Below are 16,691 nucleotides of genomic sequence, written 5' to 3'. Positions count from 1 at the left end.
TTCTGGTGATAAGCAGATTTCAAAGTATATTTCAGAAATAGATTCTAAATATAGATGTATTTGCACATGTGTGCATTCACTTCAAAGTGTTTGCACACCGAGAGATTATTAAATTTCCAGATTCAGCATTATTGCAAGAATTTTCTGCTAAAGTCCCTTAAGGCAAAACAATAAACTCTATCAAATAAAAGCCTAACAGGCTAATAAAGCAGACCTATAAAACCAAGATGTTTTGAAGACAGGCTAAATGTTTTAAAGGATTAAAGTTTCACTGCAGGACAATCTTCTCAACAAACAATGGAGTCAGCATTATTCCATATGGGTATTTTGTAATTACTTTTGTTTGCTTTTTGTAAAATTCCAAAGGTGTTGGACTTGTTAATAATTTTTAAATTATTTTGGTAAGGGAGGAAGGGTATCTATATGGGGTATTTTTTTTTTCTGGTTAGTCTGCTGTCCTTAGTTAGCTGATCTCAGACTGAACATATTGTTTGGTTTTTATGTTTCTGTAGTTTGTGTGTCATTATAGAACAGTTTCAGATGTCAGCTTTATACAATTGCATAAAAGAAGACCATCTGTTATTTTTTTCCCTCTATCTTAATCTCCTATCTAGGGCATACAAATATTAAGAAACAACTGGTATTTAGATAGTATACTTGAAGAGTAGCTGTAAGCTTATCTTCCAAAAGCATATGCCTATGATATTACTTAAGGTAGAATTTGGTGACATATTGTATTTAGGAATTCATTTACAGCAGTGATTTTTTTTCATGGATAGTCCCAATTGCAAAAAAAAAAAAAAAAAATTAAATTTACCTAGAAGTGATTTATTTGTAAATTGGTGCAATGTGGATGCATTTAGTAACTTCCAGCAAAGTAAAAAGACATACAACAATTTTTTGATATTGTTGTGAGCCAGTTTCATTGAGACAGAACCTACTAAGCATCAGAACTGCTCCATCTGTAAAACTGTTCTTGGAATAAAATTATCTCAAAGCTCATTTTGTGCCCTGTAACGCTAAGCATTTTTTTTAATGTAAATGAACTTACTGACATGAGCAGTTTCTGGAGACTCCATTTAATCTTGCTTGTATTAGTTTACTTTTCACTAATCCACCTTTCTTATTTTACTATAGGAAGAGGAGAACATGCCCAATTAGACTAGAGAGAATGTCATGCAAGATATATTTAACTCCTTTAAAAAGTTCCATAGATTTTGCCCAGCTCAACTTCAGCTGCTCTCTGTGGACCACGACAAGTCCTTCCACACAAGACTTAACACTGATTTGTTTAGTGCCTATTCATTGTCACTGTGCTTCTGCTTGTCTCTTCAGCTGTTCAGTAAGTGGCACTTGTATGAACAGAATCTGCTGAAGTTAAATTTTACCCATCCAGCTCATCAGCAAGTCTTCTTAGGTTTTGTGCATGATGCATAGCCTTCTCTACCAGTTCATCATCAAACAGGGACAGGTTGGCTATTTTTTCTTGCAGTTCCTTTTTTGCTCCATCAATCTCTGCGTAGAATCCCGATGCATTCTGAACAAAACAGGGAAGGAAGGAAAGAAGATGAAAGCTGTAAAAATCAACTCTGCATTTTGATTATTATGGGTTTTTTCACCCTTTATGTTATTACAATATTCCTTTATTTCTGGTATAGTTGTTTTATTTTACATCTTTAAAAGAAAAAAGGGAAAGATCTAATGGTGGGTGCAAGTATGGAGACAAATGCAGGAAGATAAAAATCAACAAAAATTCCAGAAATCACTTAGGAAGACATCGGAGAGAGATGCATAAAATAAAAAAGAAAAGTGGTAAAAGTCTTACTATATGTCTTGTACATTTCCTCCAGAATTGTGCCAATGACGAGTCTTTTAGAGTGAAGTCCCCTTTCTGCCTTCTTGCACAGAGAGATTCCTCATGCTAAGACATCTTGGATTTGCATGAGGAATTTGCAGATCAGTCCACCTAAATACTACTTGTGTATGTATAGGCAAGGAGAAGTGGAATCCCTTTGCCTTAGCCATGTTTCTTTTATGAAATACTTGTGGAAAAACCAGATTCACCTTCTTTCCAGTACACAAGCTTGCTGATGTATTTGAAGATTAGAAATGTGGCAACATGTGATTATAAATACAAAATACAAGAAAAAGCATGAAACTGAGGGAGGGAAAAAAGATGAATGAGTGAAATGTGAAAGTACTTGTTGCCGATGAGGATAGATAATGTATGATGTTTGTACTTCCTTCCCTGCAGTGTGAACATCCTCAATGGGGAACCCAAAGTTATAAACTGCAGCAATTTGTTTTGGACAAAACACCAGAGGAAAACTCCAATGTACTTCTTGAACACAGGGATGATTGCAAAATAAGTTGTCGTTCTGTTTTTTCAAATTATTTTTTCAAAGAAAAATTAATTAATTTTGATAAATGCTTTAGTGTCAAGAAGTGGGCAACTGGTGACCAAAATGAATGCTTGTGGAAGATTTTATTTTTTCTTCAGCTATTTCAAAATTTTAAAGTAAGTCATGAAGAAAGAAAGCAGCTTTGGTAATATTTTACTTAGCACATTCCTAGTTTTATTTTCTTTATTTTCTTTTGGAAAAGCCAAATCCCAAAAATGTCTACAAATTTCCTTCAGCACCATGTCTGATTTAAAACACTGGATAGTAGTCAAAGGCTCCAGAAAAGGATTTCTATACAACAATCTGGTTTTATATGTTTGACACAGTGCGTTGTTCTAATGCTCGTATCTGGATCTTTAGTGTTCCTCCATGCTCACTCATAGGCACTAGGAAAGGAATTTAGCATATAATGCAGTCTTTTACCAGAACATATTTTGGCAGCTGCCTATAATGAAATAATTGAGAACTCTACAGCATAATCTTTGATTATGCTTTGCCTACAGTAATATGTCCTTATATTAGAATTATTTTTTTTACAATAAATTGTAATAACAGAGCTTTTCATCCAAGAAAACCATCTACTTTTTCAGGGAATATTAACCAGTGTTTCACTGAAGCAGTATGAAGAAGAAGAGCTTTTCCATTAGTGATCTAAACATGACTTTGAAAAATCTGGATGTATCATTTAAACAAGACACTGAGGCACTTACCTTTATTACTTCACTTAACTCAGCATTGACCCTTTGTGGTTCTTCCAAAATAGTTGTGGCACTGAGCAGAATGCTGTTCACTTCATCCATTTGCTCTTTTGTCTTCTTGTGTTGTTTCTAAAAAGAAAGCTCAAAACATAAATCGCATCCAATACCATTTGTGCTTTGATGTGCTAATCATTTTTGTTAAATGTGCTGGAGCTAATTAAAAGATAGCAGTAAGCTAAAGAGATCTTAGACATATCAGAAGTCTGATTTTCCAAGACAGGTCTAGTTGCTACATATAATGATGTGAATTACTTTTTGTTTATTTGTTTTGTGAAAGAAATGTTGGATGATTTGAAAAAATATTAATTTCATTTTATGTTACAGCCTAAGAAGCTATTGGAATTAAGCTCTATTCAGTGCACAGCAGAGATTTTTCATAGTCATCTGGAGACTAAATTTTTCTGGAGTTTTTTTAAAATCTACAGTAGAGATCTCTTTTCCTTGTCAGTAGTAAAGCCAATGTGAACAATCTCTTTTGTACAGAATCTGCCTTCATTGTGAGGAATAATGAAGATCCAAATGGTTAAGAACAGTGAACAAATACACCTACACACTTCAGGCTTTGCTTCATAACTGTGAGACAAGCTGCAGCTTGGCACTGTAATTATGGAACAATGGAAGAACAGAAGAGGGTTTGTACTTAAGGATCTCAAGCTCTTGTGAAAGGATTCACTAGAGGAGCACTCCTGATTTCTCTGTTGAATTTTTACATGTTCCACATCAGCATGAACTTCTGGCACTGCAAATTTCAAGAACTCAAACTCTGCCACTGATGCTATGAAACACAGAGGTTGGCCTGAATTTGTGGGATCACTCTTCAATTTCAAGGTACCTATTATGGAGCAGTTAGACAATGGATTTGGGCGTGAAGATTCAAGGGCAACTATCAACTCCTCCTGCAAAAGTGGGAATATATTTTGTTTAAAGTGGTTTAGAGGAAGTTTGGATCAGACAGCATGGATGCACTCAGCCCAGGGCACAAATACAGCTCAGAATCTTTATAAGTAATTGTTTTCTTAGAACAGAATTAGTTTTGTGAACATGAGGCCTGCCCACATTATAAGTCAGGATACAATATTTGTAGCAGCCATGCTACCTGAAATTTCAAGCTACTTGAGTTTTACTGTAACATGCCTTTCTAGTCTAGGCATAAATATCTATCTCTTCCTCGGTCTGATGAGGCATGACCTGCTAAAGCTTCTCATTTATTGCCACTCCACAAATAGATAATAGTACCTTGCACTTCTACAATCTGTTTCTTAGAACTGAAGAGTCAAACTCATCCTGCTGAGTGCTCCAAGAAATTCTTTTTTGGTTTTGTGATTCCTGAATCTAAATTGTGTGCAATCTACTGTTTTAAGCAGCGGCAGAGATGGAGTGTTCACAGCCAACACTTATGATAAATGTGGTGCACAGTACCTCCTGCCTTTGGAGCCTGGCTGTGTTTTCCCTGTTTATATCCTCTGTTTGTGTAACATAGTCAAGCGCCTCGCCTAATGCCTCCTCTAGGTCTGACAGCTTCACGTCCTGTTCGCTGAGCTGCTCCAGCACATCAGTTACCAGGGACCTGGTGTCGTTGTGCTTCTCGTGAAATGCTTCCATTTGCTGTAGCACTGGGAGAAAAATAAGAGGCCAATAAATCCAAAGCTTGCATTTCTGACAGAACTTACCTTTACAGGAATTTCTTTGCTGTTACTCAGGCGACAGTAAAACACCTTTTGTAAAGCACACTTGAAGGATTATATACCTAGATTTTAATTTTCCTTTCTCTTTTGAGAAGGAAAGATGCCTCTCATTTCACTATTTCATTTTAATCCTATTACTTCCCCCTCTGAAATATATTTTATTAAAAGAAACTAGGTCTGTCTTTGCCTGCTTTTCATTTGTTTTTCATTGTTAAACCTAGGCAGCCTGTTCTGGAGAAGACATACTTTATGCCTCATATTCTGACTCATATTCACTAAGCTGTGAGAATTAGGCTGCCACTTTTTCCCATGTTAGCAGCTTTTCTCTCTCTGCTGGTGTTTGCTGTCCCCATAGCAGAGCTGGCAGGGGGGATGATGCTCACATGAGCAATGCCAGCCCTGCCATGAACCTTCCTGAGCAGCTGTTGTTGAGGTGCTGTGTTGGAGATTTTTTCAGGGATGGCCTAGAAGGCAGCTGTGAGGAGCAGATTCTCACAGCCTGTTTCTGTGAACAGCAGAGGTTCTCAGGTTATTTTTAACTACAGGTAAAAGTGACAAACATGAAGGCCTTGAGAGCCTTGCACATCAGAGTTCTCAGGCAGCTTTCTCATAACAAGTGGATGTTCTATCTTTGGCTGTTTTGGGAAAGCAAGAATAATTTTGAGAACCCAAATCTTGGTATTGGAAACATAAGGAGGGGTTGGTATGTTATCTCTGACCTATTGTGAGCTCAGATTTTGCAATATGCATGAAGTGAATTAACACTGTTATAAAAGGTGCCTGATTGATTAATAAATCGGAGTCGATGCTGACCAACGCAAGGTGGGTCCTCTCCCCTCCAACTTCAATAGTGCTGCAGCGCACAGGCACACACAGACCTTTTCCTCCCCATTCTGCTGTGAGGGCACCAAGCACCAGCAGGGACTTGGGGCAGGAATTTGGGAGCAGCAGCATCTCCAGCACACCAGCTGGTGCTTGCCAAGTGCTTGCTGGTCCTCCCCAGGGCTCAGCAGTACACCCAGAGCTGTCCAACACCTGCCAGCTGACCATCAGCATGTGGCTGAAGGGAAAACTGACTTAAAACTCACACTCCTCTGCTGCCTTTTCCTCCTCATCTGCAAGTTGCCTCTGATTAGTGAAAGGCTTTCGGCGTTTGATCTCCTTCAGCATCTCCTCAGCCACGCTGCGCTTCTGGGCAATTTCTTCAGGGCTCAGCTCTTGTTGAATTGCATAGTATTTTGACTTGCTGCTGATTTCTAGGGGGAAAAGGGAGCAGGATGGTCGATTCAGTATGACTACAGAGAAATAAATACTGTGGACTACTTTTACTTTTGTGAATTGTGATACTGATGGCAAAACAAAGTTTTAATTATCTTCAACTCCATAGTAGATAATTATTAAGTTTAATCCAATCTTAATATTAAACCTGTAAATAATTCACTCTTTCTGTCACATGTGGAGGTCTCATCAGAGGAGGATGAGATTAAGCAGACGTGGGTTGTGTGCATTATTTGGCTTGACATTTCTTATAGGCTGGGATAATAATTTTATTTTGGATTCTGTGGCATGTAGCAGAACTGGGGATTTCATCTAGGATCATGGTTTTCAAGTGCTGCTGTTTATAAGATAATAACAATGCTAAGGAGACTGAAGTAACCTTATTTTCCATCAGCAGAAGTTTGAGGCACCCTAAGGAGGTAACATATGGCTTCTGGCCTAGCTGGTTTGAAGATAGATACTATTTTAAGGTTTTGGCCTCAGTTCAAAAAACATTGTTTTACCCCTGCAGCTGAAATTGAGTTTACCCATTCCCAGTGTAATCATTACAAAGTTTACTCACTTCTCACTCCCTGGCCTTGAATATCAATCACCTCCTCTTCTACGTCCTGTGACATGTGTGCCTCTGGCTAGTGATTGTCACTAGCTTTGTGGGTAAACAAAGTTGGCAAAACCAGCATTATTCTTATGGAAGATTTTTATAAAAAATAGGTGTGTAATTGTGGCACCACTGGTTCTTTGTCAGAGTGTCTGTATGCCTGCTCTTGCTGGGCCCTGAGCTCATTAGTGAAGCTTTAAGGGCTCATACTGAGCAGAAACTGATGATGACCATGGATTTCTTTTTCCTTATGCTGGCACATGTGGGTGTGCACATGGGTGGTGCCTCTGTAGAAGAACAGTTTTGAGCATGGTGGAAATAATTTTCACCTACTTGTTTCCAGCTGTTTTTATTCTATTCACAGCCATGAACATTTTTTCTTCTATAATAGCTTAACACAATTGTTCTATTTGTGTGCCAAATTAGATGCATATCTGCCTTATGTGGTTCCTGTCCTGCTCCAAACCAATTCATGATACAAAAGGATGATCCACAGACATCACCCATGATTGTTAGTGATGTACAGTGAGGCTCATGCTGACGCTTTTACTCCCAAATTGTAGAAATAAAATGTAATAGATGGCCAGACAGTTAATGTTTTTTTAGCATCAGAGGTGTAAAAAGACAGTACAAATAAAACATACTATATGATCTTAGCCTGGCTCTTTTTTGGGATATATTAACCATGTTTCCTGAGAGAAAGTAATGGAGCGCCCGTGGAGGTAAGGATAAGCAGGGATAACACTTGATATGTAACCACTCTTCCTTACACAAGTTGCCAGATGGCTTGCAATTACTGCCAAGATAGAACTAATCAGGTCTATTAATCAAATATTTTCAATTGGAAAAGGGCTGTTTAACCTCAGCATTTCTATTCTGGTGCCATGGACTGCTTTTGCCTACAGTTGGCTTTGCTGAAGACTGGGGAAAATCTGTTCTGCGCAGAATGGAAGCTTTCATGTCACAGGTGTACAGGGGACAGGGATGTTTTTGAGTACATTGATGTCATTGCTTTCTGCAGGTACTGAAGAAGAGGCTGCATTTGGTTTAATCTCATTTTTATATTTCAGGATCATAATGGTGTGTCATAGATATTCCAGATGAAGATGATTATCTCTGACTAGGAAATCTTTTCTGTGCTTGAGAGGGTGTCACTGTTGCCATAAATTACATATTGTCCTATATATCAGAAGATTTTCCTTTGATATATAGGACAGTAAAAATTCTTGATGATCCATTAATACATGAAGGTTTCATTAATACATTCTTGACACTGAGATGAACCAGGAATGAATCTATTTACCTTCAATGTTATCTCTTATATCATGGAGCTGCTGCACAAGCTGGGAAGCACGGCTGTTGATCTCTGTGGTTTCCTTCTGTACCAGGCGGCCTTTGCTGGATGCTTCATTTCCCTATGAATAAATCATGAGAGGTAAACATTAGATTTCTTTTCAGATGTGAGGATAAGCAGTATAAACACACATTTTGCTTTCTCCTGGTGAGCATGTGGAAGTCCTTTTCATCATATAAAGTAGTATTTAAAGGTGTTCAAAATGAAGATCTGTCTTGTCAGTGTTTTCAGAATTGCAGAGTGAGAGATTAAATCCTGTCTCATATTTATCCATCGTTTGCTGCAATAAAATTTTCATAAATTATGTACAGTTGTAAAACTCCATCTACTGAGTCTCCTGAGGCATTCAGTGGGGCTGGCTCATTTTGTTGTTGGGTATGGCATTTCCTGAGTAAGCAAATAGAATGAGGCAAAAGGTGTCAAGCTCCCAACTCTTTTTAGATCTGTGTCTCCCTCAAGTGAGGTCCCCAGCTCTGCAACTTGTTAAAGAAAAGGAAAAGCCCAAGGATTGAAAATACTCTGAATAGCACAGACACAGTCCTGTACTGCATTGTGTTGGGGGCTGCACTCTGTATTGTGTTCCCTTACTTAGGGTTTGTGGAGGCCCCAGGTGGCATTTGAAGGCAGGGCCAGGGTGGGCAGCACCACTAAAAGGGATGAGCATAATGATAAAACATATATAAGGGTTATGAGACTTATAAAATAAGTGTAAGGGTTAGTAGAAATGTTCCTGGTTCCCATCTTCCAAATATTCAGGATCGAGCTATGTGCTGTTTTACTCAAAGCTCATCCCATGCAGACTTTGGGAGTTACAGGTAGTTACAGGAGCTATATTTAGCTGGAAGATTTGCCTACAGTTGGTCCATTCACCCTGCCTTTGTGTTTTAGATCAGAATCTGCAGCAACCCATCCCCTAGATGTAGGGACATGCACATAAGATGCTCTGAACAGAAAATGCTGGGTGTCTCTGCAAAACTCACTTAAGGCCCTAGCACCCATTTTCCGTAAATGTACCCTGAAATAGCAAAGAGCTCAATATATTCAGAGTTACTATTGTGGTCTTCCACTGTCAGAGTCTGGGGTCATTATTTCCTTGCCCTGCAAGCAACTACAAGTATTGATGTGGAACTAGCATAAGCAGTAACCAGCGAGAAAAGACCAGAGGAAATGCTGAATTTATTTGCTCAGGGACAGTAAAACTGAGGAATGAGGAAAGAAATCCCCAGATAGTACTGCAAATGAAATGTTATTATCCAAACTCACTAAATATTCATAGAAAACCAAATGCCTTAATCAGTCTGCCCACCAGCTACAGAGAGGGACACTGAGGCATGTCAGCTCAGACAGATATTCACAGATATGGAGCTGAGACTGTGAGTTGGTTTAATAAAAGTTCTCTTGAACATAGTCTGTATAAATTTTATGTGCCCTTTCTGCTAAGCAAGTGTTGATTAAAAACACACAAGCCTAAATTTTCTCTTCCCCTTTCCTTTGTGTTGCTTTTTTGCCCCCTGACTACTCCTATATTTGAGTTTTAGTTTAAGGTGCAATTTTAATTTGTCTTGTGCAGGAATTGGTAAAGGGAATATGAGGTCTGGCACTTTGCAATAAGCATGAAATATAATCTAGTTGTATGGCAGCTGTGGCTATCTTTGATAATAACATAGAGTGATGTATTTTACTAATATATGTATATTGCAGCAACAGAAAGATGTTTAATATTATCTTTTTAAAATATAGGATAAGCAATTTTGAACTCTATTTCTTCTCTTAACATATATCATAGCATATATAGTATTCTTCCAGGATGCAATGAAAGCGTTGTGGGAGATGAGAGCTGATAACCTTAATTTTATAGCCTGGCAGCTGGATGTGGATGCAACATTTATGATTGTAATTGTATTAAAAATATCTTGAGTGCTGATCAAGCCCCCATCTCAGTGGGTACATGAAAAATCTTTTAAACTGGGAGTTTTGAAACATATTTTGAAATGTCCAGTCGGGACTAATTTAAATTTAAGAGAGCATGCAAGTAAAATAGATATAGTACAAATGCTCCCAAAATCAATCTGCATTAGTTTAATGTTGGTTACTTCACTTAGAAATCAAAATGTGAATGAGAAAGGCAATGTGTCAATCTCAGATCAAACAGGTTGTGTGGGGGGTAAGTGGGTACTCAGATCCTGAGGGGAAGATTTTTGCGAGTGGTGACAAACCTCGAACCATACTCAACACAATTTTTACCTCCTTCCTTTTCTGCAAAGAAGACTCGATAATTCTTTTATCCTTTTAATTCATATTTAAAGTAGAAATTTAAAAAATAGAAATAGAAGGTTCTTCCAGCTGTCAGGGCACACCCACTCTTGTTTGGTGAACCTAAAGTGTCAGAGTAGATGTTAAGAAATGTTTTTTTATGAAGAGGAGTCAAACACTGGAGCAGGTTTCCTAGAAAGATGATTGATGCTCCACGTGTGTCAGGATTTAAGAGGCATCTGAACAATGCTCTTAATAAGATGCTTTAACTTTTGGTGGGTCCTGTATTGCTCAGACAGTTGGACCAGATGATCATTGTAGCCCTCTTTCAACTGGGACTATTCTGTACTTGCCTCTTATGCCAATAGGTGAATATGACAAAGTGCAAACCCTCAGAGCTTTGGCAGAAGGCTGTAAACAAACCTGTTCATCAAGTATTTCTGCTTCTCTGACAAGATCATTCATCTCATCTGCAGCATCATCAACCTGGATGGTCCAAAGTGTAGCATGATTCTTCTTTTTGGACATTGCCTCCTGTGTGTGAGAAAAAAAGTCAGTGCATCTGAAATCAAACTCCTTCTCTAGTGAGGGCAGAGATTGAAATTTACAGGAATGGAGTGGAAATTCAGAGATTCAAACTACATGAAAAAAATGAAAAATCATCAATGTTTGTACCTGGAGATGAGTGGTAGTGAGGTTCAGGTCATTCAAACGCCTTTGAGCTGCAACACCTGTAGAAATGCTCAGTAAAGTGGATTTGCTTTCGTCGATCGTCAGAACTGACAACCGGATGTCATCTGTCAAATCCCAAATGCATTTATCGCAGCCTGATAAGACAATAAGACAGCATAATTTTTCTTTAGTGTTTGTGTCAGCTACAGCAAGTGTCTAAAATTCATGCAATAGTGCTCTTGACCCATGGTGTTCACTCTCTTTGTCAGTGATGCTTGCTGGTGGATACCTCTTTTCTTTCACTTTCATCCTCCCACTTCCAAGGTTATTTCTACAGTACAGTTATGACATTTCTAGCTGAGCAGCACCAGATGGGACTGCTCAAAGAGGCTGACACAGGGATTCTGTAATCAGTTGGGAGCGAGGGAGAGGTATTTCCTGGCTATTCCCTAGGCCCTACATGTTTGTGGCCTGAAGGACAACAGATGAAGGCCAAACAAAACCAACTGCATTTTGTCAGAACCTCAGACTTGATATTTAAAACTTAGTGGTATGAGAAATAAGGATGTCCAGCACATGGGCTCTTGACCACCTACTTGGTCACGAGGACAACTTCTAAAAGTTATAATGTTATAACGTGCTTGGAAAGTGCTTTGGCAGAATTATGTCCTTGTTCCTGCTGAATGATTGCAGTGCCACCTTGTTTATAGTGACACTGGTGCCAACACTGAATGCAAGAGACTTAGGTGAATGTGAAACACAGATTCCTACAGATACTTTTGCTTGATATTTTAGTAGATCCCAGAAATGTTTTCCTTCTGGTTGCTCTTCAGGCACATGACCCCTCTTCTTGGGAGCTGGTTCAGGAATGCATGTGTGCTACACACTCTGCATTATATACAGGTATAAATACACAAACATTTAAAAATACCTGTGGTTACCAATAGCTACAACATAGTACTCCTGGAAACTCCCCAGGCTTCCTGTCATTGGGGTATGGGAGATAGTGGGCAAGGAACTGACTGATGGATAAATGCCAAGTTGTCAACAGCAGCAATCTATATTAGATGTTGTACTGGCTTTGACTGGGGTAATTTTCTGCACAGTTAATTTCAGTGGCTAGTATGAGGCCATGTTTTGGATTTGTGCTGAACATGGTTGGTAATGTGGAGATGTTTTTGTTGTTGCTGAGCAGGGTTTACACAGAACCAAGACCCTTTCTGCTGTTTGTACTGCCATGCTGGTGATGAGACTAGGGATGTGCTGGAAACTGAGAGGAGACACAGCCAGGACAGGTGACCCCAGCTCACCAAAGGGATATTCCAGACCGTGTGATATCATGCTCAGTAAATACAGTGGGGAAAAGAAAGAGGAAGGCTGGGGGTACATTTGGAGTGATAGCATTTGTCTTCCCAAATAAATATTATGAGTGGTGGGGTGCGGCTCTCCTGGAGATGGCTGAACGCCTGCCTGCCCATGAGAAGTAGTGAATGAATTAATTGTTTTGCTTTGTTTGCAAAAGTGTGTGTAGCTTGTGTGTGCAAAATTTTTCTGGCTTTTAGCCTTCTGATTCTCTCCCTGTTTCTGTTGGAGTGTGTGGCTGTGTTGTTGATGGAGTTAAACCACAACTAGAAAACCATAAATTATACACAAGATGTCAAAGTTAAAGTTGTGAGGACAGCTTTTAGGGCCAGAATGTTATTCTTCAGGCAGTGTGTCTCAAGGTCTATGAAGTGGCTCTGGTGATACTTCTCTGCTGCTCTGCAGTTTGGACCTGAATGTGTAGTCTGCATCACAGAGTTGGAAATATGCCTGTACTCAGACAAGTGTGTGAGAACATGCTGAAGTACTCAGTCAGCAGGACATTGTGTATACTCACACACTTAAGTGCCCTGTGGGACCACCATCAAAATCCTGAGCCCACGGAGTACCAAGCTCTTAAGTTACTATTTGTAAGCTTCTAAATACAAGAGCAGGATTAATTATTGGTGTTTTCATGATAATGTTCTTACTGATGGTCGGGCAGTCTGTGTCAGTAGAAACTTCAGGACTGTCTGCGAGGCACTCTCCAGTCTGGCTGTCACACATTCTGCCTCCACAGTTACATGCTGAGGAAAAAGAAAGGACTTTTGAAAGAAGAATCTTCAAAATGTACAACCCCCCTTCCCAAGACTAGTGAAATTATAATACTTAGGGTTGTGTGTGGGTATTCAAACCAATATGAAGAACTTATTGGACTGATTTTCCTTTCAGTACTTGGAAAAAGCATTTCTTGCACTGGTGAAATTTGAACAAATAAAATAGGAAGTGGAAACACCTCTGTTTCCAGAGAAGAGTGAGAACACCTCTGCTGAAATTACTTGTTCAAAGCTTGGTCATGAGTCAGCGAGGCCAGAGTTGCCCAGAAGGGCCATTATACATCAATGTCTAGAGAGTGTGACATTTAGGAGATGTATTAAGAACAGCGGGGCAACTAAAGTTAATTATTAGTTACAAATCTCTCCACAGCCCTGTGGAATTTTTCAGCACTCTGTCAGGCTGTCACTAAAAAGGTTTTGCAGCTATCAGGGATTGATTGTGGACTCCAGTTACACTGTCAGCTTGAACATATCAAAAAGTAAATATCTCCTACCACTTACAATGAAGAATAAATGACGTTTTATATTTTTTCAAAGTTGAGAAAGCAACACTTTTATTGCCAGCATGAGTGGCTTTTTAAAAAGCCCAATTTTTAATCTAACATCTCTAAACCTCTTTCAAGGTTTAATTGGCCTTTTAAAATATATTATTTTAAAGATTAAAATATTCTTGGCACACTTCAATCCAATAACAAAAACTCAAACAGAACATAAGAACAGCAGCAATCTATCTGGAATTTATTTTGGTCTTGTGATTCATGGTTTCAGCAGAATCTCATATAACAAAATATTTTGCTGCCTTTTTATTGCAGCCCATTAATTGTTATGTATAAATTGCCCTTGTATTTACATTTCCCATTGCACGTTCAAGGATTTGTCAAGAGAAAATACGTAAAACAGCTTCAAAGGCAACATCCTGCACTAATGTCAGAATAATTTTGTGTGAGTGGACCAGTGTTAGTAAAACACTGTTAGTATTTTTGTATTGTTTTAGTACAGTTTTTGTACTAATGTAAGAACAGAAATTGGCTATGAATTCTCTGACGCAGTCAGCATTTTGACCATATCACAATCTGTGCCTCCCAGCTTTTGGACCTATGATTACTTTTAATTTGTTATTTCTTTTTTATAAGAAGTGAAAGAAAAGTATCTGTTGATAGTAGAGATTTCTTTTTACCTATATCATGGGGACTGGGCTATCACCAGGTAGTAATATTAAACTTAAAAGGTTAAAATTTCAAGGTGCACAAGATAATAAAATTGTGTCTTATTTAAATGAATACCTGTGAGTCTGCTACTCAAAATCTTACAGCAAATTAATTCCAAAAGTAGTTTGGACCAATTTTCTACTACTGGTTTAAGAGGTACCACAATTTTAGTAGGGAACTCAGACTTTCAATGATACCATAGTTTGCTGGTGGGGAAAGCTTCTAAACTTACCTTTACTTCTGAGGGCCATTTGTGGAGAGCTTTGAACTATGGGCTAAAGGATATGTGGTAAAAAAAAAAACATTAAAAGCAGCTTAAAACTATCATTCACAGCTACCCAGGTTTCGTCTTCCACTCAAAAGGAAAAAAAAGATTTTAATTGGTAGAGCTCTTTGTCAATTTAGTGGTCTTGCCTTTTTTTGTTTTATATATCCTTTGAGATGCTCTATGGAAATATGCAGACTGACTTGATTCTTACAATAATTTTTTTCTCTATTTTTAGTTTAAAGAAGATATTTGACTTATTTCAGAATCAATTCTAAGCAATAGTTCCTAATTTTCCCAAAAAGCCCAACAAAGTATAAGCTTTCCCTGTGAACTACACAAATAGTTTGAATATCGTGGATGTATTGATGCACTGCAATCTGCACTGTGCTGACAAGTATGGCACATTGTGGTGCTCAGCAGAAATGAAGATGAAACAAGAAGTGTGTAATTCTCCTAAACATAATACTGCAAAATCAGGATTTGCTAGAGTGAACTTCAAGATTAAATTCACTTCTGAAAAGAGAAAAGCTGTACCTCTCGCAATGTACTCAAGCGCCCAAGCACTTTTTATTTTTAGCAAAGATGAAACACAGCAAGGAAATCTGCTAATGAAGAGAATTACCACACTGATTTAAGTCTGTGTGAACAGCCTGTACAGAGAACTCCTGTGTACCTCCTTAAGGGTGCAAGCAAAAAAACTCTACTGAGGTGATGAAAGTTTGAATTGAGTTTCGAAACTGCACTTTCAGAGACGCCTTCCGATATCACTTATTGCATAACCTGCTCAGACACTTGGAATGCCCTCTAATTCTCAGACTTCTGGCAAAGTTACTCTCAGGTGCTTGAAGCGTTTGGCCATGGGCAGGGCACAATTGATGTGGTTTGCAGAGTTGAAGGGTTGGGTGTTTTCCTGCTACCTCATGGAATTCAGGACCCACAGACTGGATCCTATCATTCCTTCCTGGACAACTGCAATTATGTCATCTCAGGTAGCGAAGTTTTTAGACTAGTTTTTTTTTTGCCCTCTCAAAATCACAGACATGCTGTATTTTATGAACATCTTGGCTACCTGAATCCAGGCAGGGGGTGAGTTTTGGGACATGCTGTTTCTCACAGCTGATGTCTTTTTATCTGGTTGGGATACATGGCTTTGGCTTTTGCGATCACGGTGCATGAGCATCATCTCTTCCTGTTCAGCATAAATGGAATTCAACCACCTGACTTTGTGATGTGAGTTACATCCTGGAGATGGACATTCAAATTTCAGCTGCCACTGGACTATAAAACCAGAAAGGACTAGTAGTGGCATCATGGCATCATATATGGTCCCCTACAAGTGAAGACAGCACAAGGGCATGTGATTGCACAGCATCCTCACAGCCTCCATCCTGTGCGTCCCAAAACACTTTATAATAAGGAAGTAAAAAACAAAGTCCAAGAACACAGTGAGTTGCAAGAAGGATCAAGCCATTGCTGAGTCCCTGAGGCCTGTAGCTCTGTACCTGGAGTCCCTGGAGCACTTCTGAGGTCCAAGTTGAGTGTGTGCTTCAACTGTCTTACTTTTGAGTCAGGCTGAGGTAGAAATACTTTGTCTCCCTCCTTTGTGTTCTGGTCCTGGAGGGACTCCTGCCAAAGAATTTGGGAGGGAGCCCCAAGGTGCTTGCTCTGAGCACCTGCATTTTGCCTTTAGCAGTGGCTGTTCTTCAGTGCTTTGAAAGAGGATGTGAACTTCACTTCCAGAGCCAAAGCAAGGATAAAAGGTATGAGGTGAAAGCCCTGTTTGGGTTGAACTCCATGTAAATTAGGACAATATTAGAGGAGTCAAAACTTTTTGACCTCTCTGCACAGGTGTGTTTGGCTGAGGTGCTCCATGTAGCACTTTACCAGACCCTGAAAGTACCTCTTGTGTGAAAATACAGCAACCAGCAAGATTACACAGACTTGCAGGAAATACAGAATGTGGAAAACAGCAGAAAGTGAGTGGGTATTGGGTCAGGACAGGAAGGATGATCCTGTGAAAAATAAAAGATATTTTCAACTCTTTCAGCACCATCAGTCTGAATGGTCACGGTGTGGA

The 16,691-nt window shown here is 39.0% G+C and overlaps 1 protein-coding gene across 1 annotated transcript in view; it reads right to left on the bottom strand.

The window, feature by feature from the left end:
• Positions 1–16,691, bottom strand: part of LAMA4 (laminin subunit alpha 4) — a 99,411-nt gene that overhangs the window by 41,146 nt on the left and 41,574 nt on the right. The window contains exons 6-13 of the mRNA XM_014265676.3: positions 13,013–13,108; positions 11,004–11,155; positions 10,752–10,862; positions 8,025–8,136; positions 5,934–6,101; positions 4,580–4,773; positions 3,113–3,229; positions 1,389–1,537 (exon numbers count right to left, since the gene is read on the bottom strand). Of these exons, the coding sequence (XP_014121151.2) occupies positions 1,389–1,537; positions 3,113–3,229; positions 4,580–4,773; positions 5,934–6,101; positions 8,025–8,136; positions 10,752–10,862; positions 11,004–11,155; positions 13,013–13,108 (1,099 nt within the window). The remainder of the gene's footprint in view (positions 1–1,388; positions 1,538–3,112; positions 3,230–4,579; positions 4,774–5,933; positions 6,102–8,024; positions 8,137–10,751; positions 10,863–11,003; positions 11,156–13,012; positions 13,109–16,691) is intronic.

The sequence above is a fragment of the Zonotrichia albicollis genome, chromosome 3 (genome assembly GCF_047830755.1).
Source record: "Zonotrichia albicollis isolate bZonAlb1 chromosome 3, bZonAlb1.hap1, whole genome shotgun sequence".
NCBI lineage: Eukaryota > Metazoa > Chordata > Aves > Passeriformes > Passerellidae > Zonotrichia > Zonotrichia albicollis.
This window is presented reverse-complemented; position numbering and strand designations above follow the sequence as displayed.